Genomic DNA, 16,788 nt, shown 5'->3' on the forward strand with positions numbered 1-16,788 from the left:
TTTTTGAGACAAAGTCTTACTCTGTTGCCCAGGCTGGAGTGCAGTGGTGTGATTTTGGCTCACTGCAACCTCCGCCTCCTGGGTTCAAGTGATTTTTGTGCCTCAGCTTCCCAAGTAGCTAGGATTACAGGGGCCCACCACCATGCCCGGCTAATTTTTATATTTTTAGTACAAAATTTTGTATTTTTAGTACAGGGTTTCACCATGGTGGCCAGTCTGGTCTTGAACTCCTGACCTCATGATCCACCTGCTTCAGCTCCCCAAAGTGCTGGGATTATGGCTCATGCGAGCCACTGCACCCGGCCGGAAATGTTTCTTTATGGTCAAGTAAGTTTCGAGATTCGAACATATTTTAATATTCACTGTGGTAGGCAGAATAACGGCCCTCAAAGATGTTTTTGTCCTAATGCACAGAACCTGTGAAGAAGTTACTTTATGTGGCAAAAGGGATCATACAGATGTGATTAAGGTTCAAGACCTTAAGGTGGAAATCGTAGCCTGTATCATCCAGGTGAGCCCAATTTCATCACACGAGCAGAGAAATTTGCCTGACTGCGGTCAGAGAAAGAGGCATGGCAATGGAAGCCAGGTGAGAGAGATGCTAAATTTCTAGCTTTGAAGATGGAGGAAGGCAACCATGAGTTAAGGTGTGCCAGTGTATGCCTCTAGAAACTGGAAAAAAAGAAACAAATTTTCCCAGAGAGCCTCCTGAAAGAAACTGGGCCTTATCAATATTTTATTTAGCTCAGTGAGACCCACGTCAAATTTCTGATCTATCAAACTGTAAATAAGTGTGTATTGTTTGAAACTATTAAGTTTGTGATAATGCGTTACAATATCATTAGGAAACAAACACACCTCATCCTTGGAGAGTCATGGTGCGCTTTGGCATATTAAGAGTTCTAAGAAGCTTTTCATTTAACCCAGCACTTTAGAAACTTAATTGAACACCAAACTCTTAATCTCCGGTAACATACATTACATCTTAGAACATCATATGAAAAATACTGCATCTCAGCATTAACTTTTCTCTTTTTTTGAGATTGAGTTTTGTTCTGTTGCCAGGCTGGAGTGTAGTGGCGCGATCTCAGCTCACTGCAACCTCTGCCTCCTGGGTTCAAGCGATTCCCCTATCTCAGCTTCCCAAGTAGCTGGGACTACAGGCTCATGCCACCACGCCCGGCTCGTTTTTTGTATTTTAGTAGAGACGGGTTTTCACCTTGTTGGCCAGGATAGTCTCGATCTCCTATCCCCTATCCACTATCCAGTGACTGGTAGGAAGGGGTTAAGTAGGGTGACTCCTAAGTCTAAATTTGAACCCGTAAGGATAAAGTCCTGAACCTGTTTCCCAATGAGAATGACAAGTGCTGGGATTACAGGCTTGAGCCACAGCATTAACCATTAACATCTAGTGTGATTTAGTTCCTATGTTTTCAATGTGATTAAGTGAAAGAATGGGACACAGGACAGGTAAGTTTTGATGGCCCAGCATGGAGGTCTGAAGAGGTGAGACCTGGGTGGGAAAACTCATGGAGGAGTGATGAATAGATAGGTGGGTACATGCTACAGACAAACTACACAATGTGTAGACAAACTACACAATGCTACACAATGTGTGTTGTTGTGCTCAATAGTTTGTGCCAAGACCTCCTTGCCCTTCAGGTTCACCATCTTCTCTAGGATATTTTCCCTGACCTCCTCTCCCAGGACTAGGTTGGAAGCCCGATTTATACGCTTCCACCACCTCCTGAGTTTATTTATCTCCGGCTGTGGCAACAACGTCCTGAAATGGCCTGTTTGTTTGCTTCTCCTACTGGCCTGAAGTTCCTAGAGGGCAAGTTCACTGTTCACATCTTCTGTGTCCCATCCTGCTTCAGCATATTGGGGAGAGCCTTTGTCTCATCCTTTTTAGACCACGAATGTGTACGAGCTTAATCCTGACTTTCCTTAGAATTGGTGGATACAGTTAAAGCCTAAATCTCCACCCTGGCCCCATGTTGGCTGCCCAGCTACAGTTCAGCCTAAGTACTCATGTTCCAAATAAAACCATGGAGCACCTTCTATCATACATTTTGGAGTTTTATTTTGTTTACCTACCTCCTTCTTTTCCCGTAGTAAAACATGCAAGGGGTTCAGCCTGAATGTGTTCTACATTATACCACAGTTTATGAGGCAGCCAACTAGGTTATAGGGGAGACAGATCAAAAGACCAAATGCTACACTGCCAAGATCGTTTGTAGGAAATGGTCAAAATTGAGAAGCTGTAGATATGAACAGGACACCCTGTTGAAAGGAAGTGAAGTGCTAGGTCAGTACTGGCATAAGGTAAGAGATCAAATGAGTCAGAGAGAGAATCCCATGTACCACATCTCACATAATCGAGGAAAGCTTCCTGGATGTGGAGGACTTGGATGTAAAGAGTAACCAAAATTTCCTGTGAGGAATCGCCCCTTTCCCTCTCTCAGTCCCAAGGTGAAACACAGGTCTTGGTTCTGAACAATCAAAGTCCTGAATCCACTATCCCCAGTGACTGGGAGGAAGGGGTTAAGCAGAGTGACTTCTGAGTCTAAATTTGAACCTGTAAGGATAAAGTCCTGAACCTGTTACCCAATAGAGAATGACAATAAGCCAATAACAAGAGCAGAGGCAAGAAATGGGGAGAGGGCCAGTTCACGAGTCCTGCGTTAAGCTTTATCTGAAGTTCTTTATATACAAAAGATAGTAAATTCCCTTTTTCAAGTAGGCCAGTTTGAGTTGGGTTTCTATTTCTTTGTAATCAAGAGTCCTGATGATTCAGAGGAAAGAAGGAGGTATATAACATGAACAAAGACAGAACGCTGGGAACTAAGACTCAGGGAGTAGTAGACAGTATTCTCAGCACCCGCCTCGGGGAACGGCCACCTCTCCGACCATCCACACAGTCATAAAGGAGAAATTCCCTATAACTGGACCTACTTAAAAGACCCTGTTCCTGCATCAAGGTGGCTAGCACCTGTAATCCCAGCTACAGGGAGGCTGAGGCAGGAAGATCACTTGAGCCCGGGAGTTGGAGGCTGCAGTGAGCCATGATTGGGCTACTGCACTCCAGCCTGGGCAACAGAGCAAGACCCTGTCGCTAAAACAAACGCAACCAACCAACCAAACAAAAAGACCCTACTCCCCTGGTCACATCTGAGCTGCCACAGTTTCTTCCTCAGTAAATTGGAATTGCGAGAAGAGTTTAATGTCAGTCAAGGCTAGTCTCCCGAAGGGGAAAAGAGGTGAGACCTTAGAAGCCATAGCATGGCTGTGTTTATCGCTTGTGGACTGAGCAGAAGAGAAAGCAAGACAATATCATCACTTTATAGATGAGGAAAACCGAGGGTTAGAGAGATTATGTAGCTTGCCTAAGGTTGCACATTTGGTATGATTTTACAGAGCTAGCGTCCAGCTTTTTAAAATTCAAGAGTGGGGCAGGAAACAGCTGGGTCAGAGTGGCGTAAGAACCCTGGACGGGTGAGATTTGGGGCAGACAGCACGGGTGGTCTCTCCAGAAGAGTCAGACCAAGTCCAAACACTCAGAGACAACTCCCAACACTCAAAACAGCAAAGAAATTCTGGTGCTTTAAGTGTTCCTCGCTTGGCTCAGAAACTTGCCTTCGAGCCAGGACGCAGACTGCACCTGCGACGAATTTGTCTCACATAAGCCTGCAGCGCTTCCGCGGCCATTGACTCCCGGAAACTACAATTCCCATTACGCACCGCGACTGTGCGGACTAAACTGGTATAAACTCCAAGCCCCAGAATGCATTGGGCGAGAGGCGAGCGCACGGAGGAGCGCAGGGGCGTGGCCACGTCTCCCGCGCGGGACCGTTAAATTTGAATCTTGGCGGCTAGTGATGTGGGCTTGAGGTGGCTGGTTTGTAACGGAGTCTTGTGCGTGCTTCGGTCGCTTCTGTAGCTCCGAGGGCAGGTTGCGGCCCAGAGGAAAGGCCTGCAGCCGAAGAGGACCTTAGCCAGGAATGCAGGATGGCGGCGGTGAAGAAGGAAGAGGGTGCTCTGAGGTAGGTACAGGAGAAGAGCTGCTAGGGGCTGGGCCTGAGAGACCCGAAGGTGTCTGGTAAGTGACAGAGGCTTCGCTCGGAGCAGTCAGGGAGACCGGCACGGTCAGGAGAACAGGCCCCGCCGGAGCTTCCTTCGCTTTGGAGTCGGACGCCAGAGGTGGAGGTGAAAACGCAGTGGAGTGAGGGCACGTGCGAATCCTGCCGTATCCAGCTTCAAAGCGAAGAAGGCCGCGGGACCCCAGCGGGACAGAGAGCTTGGAAGTTGTGATGTGGCCTGTTTGTAACTCAGCTCAGCCATCTGCTAATTGTTTGACCTTGGGCAAATCGTTGGTATGGAAAATGCTGATGTTAATGCTGCTTTATGGGGCTCTGGCGGAATTCAAAGTATTTGTTAAGTAACTGCTTTCAGATAAGCGTTCAACTAATGGCAGGTGCTGTGTCAGTAGCATAGAGATCTAAAAAGCCTTTAGCCAATATAGAGATCTAAATTATTCCAGTAGCACAGAGATCTAAGCCTTTCTCTGCACGTTTGCAGCTTTTCCTTGTATTAAAAGGAACTACATAGCAATTCTAGGTTGGAAGTCTGTATGTATTTTCACTACGATGCCCACAATGCATTGATAAATGCTGTGTCGTGGGCTCTTTGATTCATGTAACAAATGTTTTTTGGCTAAGCTCTGGATGCAGCAAATACACAAAAAAAATCTCAACCCTCATGAAGCTTAAATTCTGGGATGGGGTGAAGGTGGGTGAGTTAGACAATAAAGACGAACTGTTAGATGGAGGTGGTGGTCAGTACTTTTAAAAAAAAAGCAAGTGGGGGTAGGCAATATTGGGGGTGAGGAGTGGTGCAATTTTAGCTTGAACATTGGAGCCTCACTGAAGAGATGTCATTTTTGTCAAGACTTGAATCTGAAGGGCTGGATGTTCTTATCTCTGGGGGAATTACAAAGGCTGAGGGTAAGAGTTGCGGGGGGAAGTTGCACCTGTCATGTCCAAGGCTATGTCCCTGGAGCAGAATTAACTACAAGGGTAAAAGGAGGTAAAGTAAAAAAGGTGAAGATGCAGGCATTGTAAGGACTTGGCTTTTACTACAGTTGTAATCAAAAGTCCCTGGAAGGTTTTGAGCAAAGGAAAGACATGATCTGACTTGGGTTTAAATGTAATCAGTTTGGCTGTTGTGTTGAATAGACAAAGGCAGCAAAGGATGGAAGCAAGGGATACCAGTTAAAAGGTTATTGAAATAATTTAGCCCAAAATAATTGAGCTCAAAAGTGAGTTGAGCCAGGTGGAAAACAGTGGAGACGATTAGAAGTGGTTGATTTCTGTATATATTTTGAAGGTAGTAGAGCCAGTAGGATTTGCTAACTGACTGAGGGGTATGAGAAGGGCATCAAAGTTGGCACTAAGATTTTTAGCTTGAGCAACTGAAGAATGGAATTGCCATTTATTTGAGAAAGAGGAAGACTGGGAGGAGCAGGTCTGGGAGGAAGTGGAGGCAGTTTTAGCTCAATTTGGGATATTTAACTGAGATTGTTTAATCACTATTATTAAGACCAAGAGAAGAAAGGTCAGATGAATTCAACAAACATTTATTCAGGGCATAATAGTGTTATATCTTGTATTAAGTGGCGGGCATACAAAAATAAATGGCATGGCCCTTACCTTTACAGGCTACACAATATACCACAGGTCCTGGTATAATGTTTCATTATAATGTTGATGAGAAAAAAAACAATTTATTGTTGGGCTGCTGTGTATGTGGAGTTTGCTTGTTTTCCCCATGTCTGCGTTGGTTTCCTTAGTATTCTAATTTCCTTCTACATCCCAAAGATGTGCCTGTTAATTGGTGTGTCTAAATGGTCCCAGTTTGAATGAAAGTGGGTGTGAACGTGAGTGCTCCCTGTGATGAAATGGTGGTCCTGTCGAGCGTTGGTCACTCTCTGAGTTGCTGAGATGGGCTCTGGCCACCCTCAACCCCTGAGTAGAATAAGTGAGTTGGAAAATGAATGAAGGAATGAGTTCAAATTATTGTAAAGTAAAAATCTGTAAAGTTTAGGCACGGTGTCTCACACCTGTAATCCCAGCGCTTCGGGAGGCTAAGGCAGCAGTATTGCTTCAGCTCAGCAGTTCAAGACCAGTTTGGGCAACATAGTGGGACCTGCCTCTACTAAAAAAAAATTATATAAAGTGTACAATAATCATACAAATGCATGACAATAAGCAACACCTTATGAAAGTGCCCAGCAGCCCCACTATAATATAATTGTTTGTTTTTGAACTTTGTGGTGGTAGAAGGTGCTTCTTAAAAGTTTGACTCGCAAACATTTATTCCTTGAGTTAACCCACAAACACCATGACTGCAGTCACTCACTGATTCACGAAAAATTGGGTAAATGATTATTTTTTGTTTTTATTAATTGTTCTTAAATGTATGGATAGCCCACATTTATTTCCATGTTTAATATTAAAAGTGTTTTGGGTCTTTATTTAGAAGTTTGATGATGTTTTTGTGACCAGAAATGTGCCATAGGAACTTAACTCTTGTTTATATCAATCAGCCTGTGGCAAAACTGGTTTTGTTACACGTCATTTTGATTAAAGTCATAGTTTCCAAGAAGTTGTCTCCAACGTTAAGTGAAAACTTATCGTAGTTAAAAAGATGTGACTGATTACAACTCGAATTATTAATCACAGTTACTTTTTCAGCACTCATCTAGACTGAAGTCCCATATAACTTTCACTCGGTTTCAAAGATTAGTGCCAATCTGTCTCTCCTTTTGTTTCACATTTCAGAGATAATATCTTTTAGAAGTAGTCTTCTATCTAACAATTGCAGGATTCTGAAGAGCAGAAAACATAACGATAATTACCTCCAAAACATTTTGGGGATTCTCCCAGTAGGCTTGATAGAATTGGGTGTGGGGATGCAGGGAATTTTGACTAGTAAACTGTTTGCTTCTGCTCTTGGCTACCTATATGTACAAACTTCAGTTTTGAGTCATCTGTTGAAACATGGGACAGTAGTCTCACCAACACTTTGCTAATTTTATTTATTTTTATGAGACAGGGTCTTGCTCTGTTGCCCAGGCTGCAGTGCAGTGGTGTGGTCCTGGCCCACTGCAGCTTTGACCTCCTGAACTCAAACAATCCTCCCACCTCAGTCTTCTGAGTAGCTTCAACCATAGACGTGTACCACCACACCTGGCTAATTTTTTATTTTTTGTAGAGATGGGGGTTTTCCTGCGTTACTCAGGGTGGTCTCGAACTCCTGGGCTCAAGCATTCCCCCTCCCTCAGCCTCCCAAAGTGGTAGGATTACAGGCATGAGCTACCATACCTGGCACTAATTTTAAATTAAACTAGGTGATGCATTCAGTGGTAGGCGTAGAAGTACTTGTTGCCTCTTTGCCAAATTTATAACTCTCTTGTTTCCTTCTTTTCTTTGTGCCTTAACTTCTATTCATTTTTCTTTTCCTTTCTTTTTTTTTAAAGGAAGAAGTGGGGTCTTGGTATGTTGCCCAGGCTGGTCTTAAACTCTTGGCTCAAGAAATGCCTCCACTTTGACGTTACAAAGTGATGGGATTACGGGTGTAAGCCACCGCACACAGCCACACTGTATTCTTATATTACTGTCCACAATATCCTTGCCAAATTGTATTCAATTAGGCATTATTGTAGCCATAAACCTGAAAACCAGGTAACAGATAAAGAAGCTTAGGAGTATAATAATAATACCGTGTCATTCCACCATCTTCAACCCAAGACCATGAATAATCGCCTATTTGCAGACATTTACAATAATCTAGTGCTATAATTCAATGTTGGTATGAGATTTACTTTTGTTTCTTTCTTCACAGTGAAGCCATGTCCCTGGAGGGAGATGAATGGGAACTGAGTAAAGAAAATGTACAACCTTTAAGGCAAGGGAGGATCATGTCCACACTTCAGGGAGCATTGGCACAAGAATCTGCCTGCAACAATACTCTTCAGCAGCAGAAACGGTGTGTAGAATGGCTGAGTCTCAACCTGTCATCATTCATCCCCAGCTGTTGTAGATAATGTGGGTGTAGATCTATGGGGAATGGCATAATGAGTACTCTTTAAATTTCTGTAGTACGAGAATCTGTTCCCTGCTTTCTCATCACATGACAACTATCCAAGGATATCCTCAAGTATAATTAAAAACAAAGGCTATAGGATTTAATTTCATTGTGGAGCAGGCAAACTATTTTTAGCAATAGAAATACATTTTATACAGGGGGCAGTGATAAGCATAGTAAAGTAAGTATTACATTGCAATGTTTCCCAAAAGTATTATGTCATTCTGGACCCCTGAACAGACTTAACTCTTTGATGGTAATTGATAAGGGATATTGCCTCCTTGGATTGTGAGTACTAAGGGAGAGTGAATCTGCTATCTTTTATGTGTACTGAATTATTAACTTCCTAGGAAGTTATTTTTGAGAGTATGACAAAAATAAGTGGTCTCCAAACACATGTAAACCTCAGAAAAATTGAATTTGTACTAGAACATTCTCAGTAATGACTTAACAAATTTAACAAATACAAATTTTTGTATCTTGAGTAGAGATGCGGTCTTGCCATGTTGGCATGCTGGTCTTGAACTCCTGAACTCAAGCGATCCTACCCACTTTGGCATCCCAAAGTGCTGGGATTACAGGTGTAAGCTACCGCACCCAGCCTCATTCATCATATTTTTTCATGTTACATGCATCAGTAGATTTTCTTTTTATTGCTGAATAGGATTTCATTTATTTATTCACCAATTGATGAATATTTAGATTCTTCTAGTTTTGTGCTTTATGAATAATGTTGCTATGGACATTCTTGTACAAGGCTTTTTGTTGACGTAATTTTCATTTCCCTTGGAATGGAATTATTGGACCATAGAATAGATGTATGTTTGGCTGGGTGCAGTGGTTCACACCTGTAATCCCAGCACTTTGGGAGGCCAAGGTGGACAGATCACCTGAGGTCAGGAGTTCGAGACCAGCCTGACCAACATGGAGAAACCCCATCTCTATTAAAAATACAAAAATTAGCCAGGCGTGGTGGCACATGCCTGTAATCCCAGCTACTTGGGGGTCTGAGGCAGGAGAATTCCTTGAACCTGGGAGGCAGAGGTTGTGGTGAGCCGTGATCGCCACCATTGCACTCCAGCTTGGGCAACAAGATAAAAACTCCACCTCAAAGAAAAAAAAAAAAATAGAATAGATGTATGTTTAACTGTTGAAGAAACTGGTTTACCAAAGTGATTGTAACATTTTACACTCCTACCAGCAACTCATGAGAGTTTATTTGCACCAAATCCACTCCAGTGTTTGGTATTGTCAGTCTATTTCATTTTAGCCATTCTAGTTTTGTGGAGTTAAGTTTCATTACTTCACATTTCCCTGGTGACTAATAATGGTGAACATTTTTTTCACATGCTGCTTGGCCTTTTGTATATCTTCTTTTGTGGTGTATCTGTTTAGATATTTTCCCAGTTTTCAAATTGTGTTGCAGGGGTTCTTTATTTACTTTTCCCAGGACCATAGATTCAAGTTTCCCAGATTCAAGTTTCCCTGATTCAAGTTTCAGGAGCATAGATTCAAGATTCCCTGAATCTGTGCTCCCCAGTAGGGTTCTTTATATATTCTGTATACCAGTCTTTTATCAAATATATGTGTCGGAGATATTTTTTTCCCTCATCCATGTCTATTTTCTGGGTGGCTTTTTTTTTAAACTGCTAAGTTTTAAATATTGATAAAGTTCAATTAGTGTGGGTTTTTTTTTATGGTTAGTACTTTTTGTGCCCTCTTCAGGAGATTTTTGCCTACCCCAAAGTCACAAAGATGCTTTCCTATGTTTTCTTTTACTAGCTTCATGGTTTTATGTTTAGGTGTATTATTTATCTTAAATTTATCCTTGTATATGGTATGAGGCTGGAGTAAAAAAGTCTCCCCTCCCCCCACCCCTATGTGGGTATCTTTCTAGTTGTTCTGCCTCCATTTGTTAGAGAGTTTTTTGTTTCCTTTCCTCATTGAATTGCATTGGGACCTTTTACAAAATCATTTGACCACATATGTGTGGGTTATTTCTAGACTCTGTATTCTGTTCCATTGATCAAATTGCCTATCCTTTCACCAATAATGTGGTGTCTTGATTAGTTTTATATCGAAAGTCCAGCAGGGTGAGTTCTATAGCTCTTGTTCTTTTTCAGAATTGCTTTAGTTATTGTTGATCCTTTGCCTTTGCAAACAAATTTTGAAATCATCTTGTCAATTTCTAGAAAAGAGCCTACTAGAATTTCAATTACATTGGTTTGAATCTATAGATCAATTGGGAGGATTGCTGATTTTTATCAGTAGCATCTTAGATTTTATTTTTTCACCATTTCTGCAGATAATGTCATTATCTCACTTTAATTGCCATGTTAGCTTCATAATTGTGGTCCCTTCTAATGCCTGGCTATCCTTATAAAGTTACTTGATTAATCTTTTTGAAATCTTGTCATATTTAAGATACCCTCCATTTAAAGAACCAATGGTGGCTTGAGCAGATGGAATCCAAAGTCTTTAAATTTACATTTAAAGCATGTGCTTCTTACTTCTCCAGGTGTCTCCATTTGTTCTCAGTACTGACTTTATGTTACAGGTTAGGGTCCACTCAACTTCCTTTGGATAAACTCTTCCACCTTCATAATTTTATTCAATATTAGTTTCACTCTTTCTTGAAAAAACTGTTCTTTTTCAAATTCCCTGGTTCCTTCAGAGTCTCACCTTCAGAGGCTGCTTCTGTGATACCTCCTTTGACTTCTTAAAGCCTTTACTGCCCATTCTTGGCAACTGTAATTTAGTATACTGTTTTGTATTACTAGTACATTTTTCATTTATTTACGTTTTTTTTAAATTAGAGTATAAATTCCCATGTGTCAGGGACTAATTTATTATTTTTAGATCAAACATAACTCATTATACAATTTTTGTTAGTCATTTATCCAAATTGTGGCTTATTACCTAATTCTTCCCTCTATTCTAACTGGTCAATCTTAATTTAGTCTTAGCCCTTTGCCTTTCCCAGCTTTTTTTTTTTTTTTTTTTTTTTTTTTTATTTTTTTTTTTTTTTTTTTTTTTTTTTTAATAGAGATGGGGTTTCTCCATGTTGGCCAGGCTGGTCTTGAACTTCTGACCTCAGGTGATCCACCCACCTCGGCCTCCCAAAGTGCTGGGATTACAGGTGTGAGCCACTGCGCCCAGCCTCCCAGCTTTTTATAGTCATATTTTACCCTTTCTTTGATGTGTTCTCCACATTATCTATGGTATTATTCTTCTTTGACTAATGTTACCCATGGAATTTTTTTTGAACTTTAAAATTCTTACTTATATATTTGTTAATGTGTGTAAACCCTTTACATTTAATACTGGACAACCTAATAAGAAAATACTATTATTATGCCCATTTTACAAATGCGGAAACTGAAAATATAGTTTTAAGTAGCTTGTCCAGTGTTAGTCATCTTGTGATTGGTGGAGCTGAAGTTGAATCTAGGTTGTCTTGTTTCAGAGTTTTTAACTGCTATGTAATATTAATACTACTTTTCTGTATGTTGTCGTGAAATTTGTTCCTCTAATTTCTATATATTTTCTCCCTCTTATGTTATTAAGCAGAATCCTTTTTTTTTTTTTTTTNCTTTTTGCTCAGGCTGGAGTGCAGTGGTGCATCCTCAGCTCACTGCAACCTCTACTTCCTGGGTTCAAGCGATCCTCTCACCTCAGCCTCCCAAGTAGCTGGGAGTATAGGTGCTTGCCATCACACTCAGCTTATTTGCTGGTGCTTGCCATCACACCCAGCTAACATGATGGGGTTTCACCATCTTCCCCAGGTCTCAAACTCCTCACCTCAAGTGATCCACCCCCTTGGCCTCCCAAAGTGTTGGGATTACAGGTATCAACCACTGTGCCTGGCCTTGTTCTGTTCTTTAGCAAACCCATAAACTCTACTGCAATAATTGAGATCAGTTACATGAATAAAAATGGAAGTGATACTTGTTCATTGGCTGTTGTCACTATTGCATATGCTAACATTTTCTGTTTAAATTTCAGGGCATTTGAATCTGAAATTCGCTTTTACACTGGAAATGACCCTCTGGATGTTTGGGATAGGTGGGTCTTTTTATTTAACAAGGACAATAGAAACATTAACAGACTTTTAATCCCAAGATTCTATGATTATATTTAATTGCAGTTGTTAAAAATAACAATTAATTAGAATTTATCTCTTTATTTTTGTTAACCTGGTGCTTGTACTGAAGAATAATAATATCATAAAGTAAAAAGCATAGTTTAGATCAATGCTACTGAAAGAAGGGTTTGCATACTGTTTGAGAGAAGTACTCAGATGAGTCCTTATGGCCATGTTTCTTAAATTGGGTATATGGAGTGTGTGTCAGAGTAGAAAGTGGTGTCATGGGGCCACAGAGATCCAGAATAATCATAATATATCTTCCTGAGGTGTTTAAGATTCAAGAAATTTCAAGTTTATGACATACAACATTGAACTACACCCTCCTATCCCTATCCTCAGTTTTCCCTAGAAGCATGTGTTAGAGACAATTTGGAGAAGTTTGAAGACACAGGCTTAGGGTATGTCACTGAGGACCTCAAAAGAAACATACTTATATTAAATACTTCTGCTTAAATCCAGAATGGGTCTTGGAGCAAGAACAAAAGTACATTTCAATTTAAAATGTGTTCTTAAATTTGTCTTCCCATTCAGGTATATCAACTGGACAGAGCAGAACTATCCTCAAGGTGGGAAGGATAGTAACATGTCAACGTTATTAGAAAGAGCTGTAGAAGCACTGCAAGGAGAAAAACGATATTATAGTGATCCTCGATTTCTCAGTCTCTGGCTTAAATTAGTAAGTCTTTCTCAAGTGCCATCTGAGTTTTAAATATTAAACTAAGAGATTTTCTCCAGAGGAATCTGGTATACCAAAAAAGTAAAACCTGAGCCATTTAGTAAATCGGAAACATTTAATAAATACTCAGTATTTTTTAAATTAGTTCTACTTTTTTGTGTGTGTGACGGAGTCTTGCTCTGTTGCCAGGGTGGAGTGCAGTGGCACTATCTTGACTCACTGCAACCTCTACCTCCTGGGTTCAAGCGATTCTGCCTCAGCCTCCCAAGTAGCTGGGACTATAGGCACATGCCACCACACTCAGCTAATTTTTGTATTTTTAGTAGAGACAGGGCTTCACCATGTTGGCCAGGATGGTCTCGATCTCCTGACCTCATGATCCGCCAACCTAAGCCTCCCAACCCAAACTGCTGAGATTACAGGTGTGAGCCACTGCGACTGGCCTAAATTGGTTCTACTTAAAGGAGGACTTAAATATAGTATAATACGTTTTTTTTTTTTGCCCTCTTAAGATTGATTGCAGTCTGTAGATCTCTCAATGGGTATGGATTATTAATTAATTAATTTTATTTTTTAAGACAGAGTCTCACTTTGTCACTCAGGCTGGAGTGTGGTGGCTCTGTCATGGCTCACTGCAGCCTAAACCTAGGCTCAAATGATCCTCCCACCTCAGCCTTCTGAGTAGCTGGAACTACAGGCGCTATGCCACTACATCTGGCTAATTTTTAAATTTTTAGTAGAGGTGACATCTCTTTCTGTTGGCCAGAGTGATCTCAAACTCCTGAGCTCAAGCCATCCTCCCACCTTGACCTCCCAAAGTGCTGGGATTACAGGTGTGAACTTACACTCCTAGCCCGCATTATTTATTTATTTATTCTAAACATAACTGGGCTGGGTACAGTGGCTCATGCCTGTAGTTCCAACACTGGGGGGCTGAGGTGGGCAGATCACTTGAGCCCAGGAGTTCAAGACTAGTCAAGGCAACATGGTGAAACCCCATCTCTACAAAAAATACAAAAATTAGCCGGGTGTGGTATCATGTGCCTGTAGTCCCAGCTACTCAGAAGATTGAGGTGGGAGGATTGCTTGAGCTCAGGATGTCCAGACTACAGTGAGCTGTGATCGTACCACTGTACATAAGCCCAGGTGACAGAGTAAGATGTTGTCTCAAAAAACAAAAACCAAAACAGAAAAAACAACTGGACCATGAAACTGTACTGGAGGAGGAGGGAGCTAACATTTGCCAGCCATATGGGTGTTTGGGGAAAAATTCCCCTTGGTGATTCTGGTATCCCTTTCACCCCATTATGAAAGTCATCACCATAAAAAAGTGATGTTTCAGTTTTTTATTGGTCTTTGTACTTTTTTACCTAGTATACTGCTATAGCCAAAAATATCTGTCTGGGCTGGGTGCAGTGGTTCATGTCTATAATCCCAGCACTTTGGGAGGCCAAGGCAGGTAGATCATTTGAGGTCAGGAGTTTGAGGTTTGAGCCAGCCTGACCAACATGGTGAAACTCTGTCTCTATAAAAATACAAAAAAAAATTAGCCGGGTGTAGTGGCGCATGCCTGTAGTCCCAGCTGCTCGGGAGGCTGAGGGAGGACAGTTGCTTGAACCCAGGTGGTGGAGGTTGCAGTGAGCCAAGATCATGCCATAGAACTCCAGCCTGGGTGATAGAGCAAGGCTCCATCTCAAAAAAAAAGAAAAAAAAAAATGCTGCCTGACTACTTTGTACTGTTGCACTTGACATGTAGAAATAACATATTTTTCATAAAAAACAATGATCATGGTTTCTTAGACATTAGTATCATTGCTTTTATTCTAAAATGAATTAGAAAAAAAAGCAATAAATATTTAAAATTGTTCACAACCACTACATTATGATGAAATATTGACATTAAAGCTGATAAGGCTTCTTAGTAAAATCAATCTCTCTTGACATTAAAACTGATAAGATTTTATACTAAAATAAAATAAGAAATTTCTTATTAAGTCTTGAGGAAGACTTATTTTAAACCTCCAATATAGTTGACCCTTGAAGAACACGGGGCTTAGGTGTGCTCACCCCTCACCCAGTTGAAAATATGCATATAACTTTTGACTCCCCCAAAATTATTAATAGCCTACTGTTGACCAGAAGCCTTACCAATAACATAAAGTCGATTAACACATAGTTTGTATGCTATATGTATAATATCTTTTTTTTTTTTTACTACAATGTAAACTAGAGACTAGAGAAAAAAATGTTATTAAGAAAATTATAAGGAAGAGAACATATATTTACTAGTTGTTAAGTGGATCATTATAAAGATTTTCATCCTCCCTGTCTTCACATTGAGTAGGCTGAGGAGGAAGAAGAAGGGTTTGTCTTGCTGTCTCAGGGATGGCAGAGGTGGAAGAAAATATGTGTATATGTGAACCTGTGCAGCTCAGATCTGTGTTGTTCAAGGGTCAACTATAGTTACAAGTATAGAAAATTAGGTAAATCCTCAAGGCATAAAGTATCTTGATTTCCTCAGGACATTTTACAAATATTTTTACATCCTTAGTGAAAGGTTGGAGAAATTACCTTATGAATATTAGTTACAGAAACTTATAATGAAAAACGGCAACCAAAGAATGCTAAACAGATTTGTTAGCCTGGAGACTGTAGACCCTTGCAGTGTAACACAATGGTTACACCCAAATAAAGGATTTTGTCCTTCATTTGTCACTAGCCTAAATATCTTTATGTGTAATTTATTGAAAGATTGGAGACTGGGTGTGGTGGCTCACATCTGTAATCCCAGCACTTTGGGAAGCCAAGGTGTGCATATCACCTGAGGTCAGGAGTTCGAGACTAGCCTGGCCAACAAGGTGAAATCCCTTCTCTACTAAAAATACAAAAATTACCATGCGTGGTGATGTGTGCCTGTAATCCCAGCTACTCACGAGGCTGAGGCAGAATAATTGCTTGAACCTGGGTGGCAGAGGTTGTATGAGCTGAGATTGTGCCACTTCACTCCAGCCTGGGTGACTGAGAGAGACTCATTCTCAGAAAAAAAAGAAATAATAAAAGATTGGACTAGCTGTACCTCTAAAGTGACTTTCAGTCCCAGGAATCTATGATTATATTTAATTGCAGTTGTTAAAAGTAACAATTAGAATAACTTATCTATTTTTGTTAACCTGGTGCTTGTACTGATGAAGAATAATATCATAAAGTAAAAAGCACAGCCTAGATCAGTGCTACTGAAAGACGGGTTTGCATACTGTTTGAGGTAAGTACAAAAATTGGAAGTGAGCTTTTGGAAACTTTGGTAACAATTTGATATTGCTGGGATATTCAAGCACATCATCATAGTAAGTTCTAATTTTTGTTGTATTTTATGTCAGTCCATGATGGAACACACACATGCACATAGTAAAGCTGGCCCCTTCACCACAGATTATCTGAGAAACACTGGTATAGACAGCCATCAAGTTCAAATGATCAACACTAGAATGATCAGCAATAATCTGAACTTTGTATGTGACAAACAAGGTACATAATAAACTATTGCTTTTTCTTTGTGGTGCTTGTCAAGAGTAGTAACAGATGAATTCTTCATACTACTTTCTTTTGCTTTGCAGAAGGAGTTCTCCAGTCAGTTATTTTATGTGACTCTTACAGTCTAGCTAAGGAAAAATTTGTTTCTAGAAAACATCTGGTATTTTTATTTAAAGGTATAGAATTATTTTAGTTTGGCAATTTAAGGGTTACCAAAAAAGGTTTATTTAACTTTTAGATCTATTAATCTAACCATGTAGTCCTTTTATTTATGTTATTTCTGTTTTTT

At 40.4% G+C, this 16,788-nt stretch overlaps 1 protein-coding gene across 1 annotated transcript in view; it reads left to right on the forward strand.

Moving 5' to 3' along the window:
- Nucleotides 1–3,813: 3,813 nt before the first annotated feature.
- BUB1B (BUB1 mitotic checkpoint serine/threonine kinase B) overlaps nucleotides 3,814–16,788 on the forward strand; it is a 74,865-nt gene continuing 61,890 nt past the window's right edge. The window contains exons 1-4 of the mRNA XM_037739469.1: nucleotides 3,814–4,043; nucleotides 7,903–8,046; nucleotides 12,151–12,210; nucleotides 12,824–12,968. Coding sequence (XP_037595397.1) covers nucleotides 4,009–4,043; nucleotides 7,903–8,046; nucleotides 12,151–12,210; nucleotides 12,824–12,968 — 384 coding nt within the window. The 5' untranslated portion in view covers nucleotides 3,814–4,008. The remainder of the gene's footprint in view (nucleotides 4,044–7,902; nucleotides 8,047–12,150; nucleotides 12,211–12,823; nucleotides 12,969–16,788) is intronic.

This window comes from Cebus imitator, unplaced genomic scaffold (assembly GCF_001604975.1).
Source record: "Cebus imitator isolate Cc_AM_T3 unplaced genomic scaffold, Cebus_imitator-1.0 Scaffold70, whole genome shotgun sequence".
In the NCBI taxonomy this organism is placed as follows: Eukaryota; Metazoa; Chordata; class Mammalia; order Primates; family Cebidae; genus Cebus; species Cebus imitator.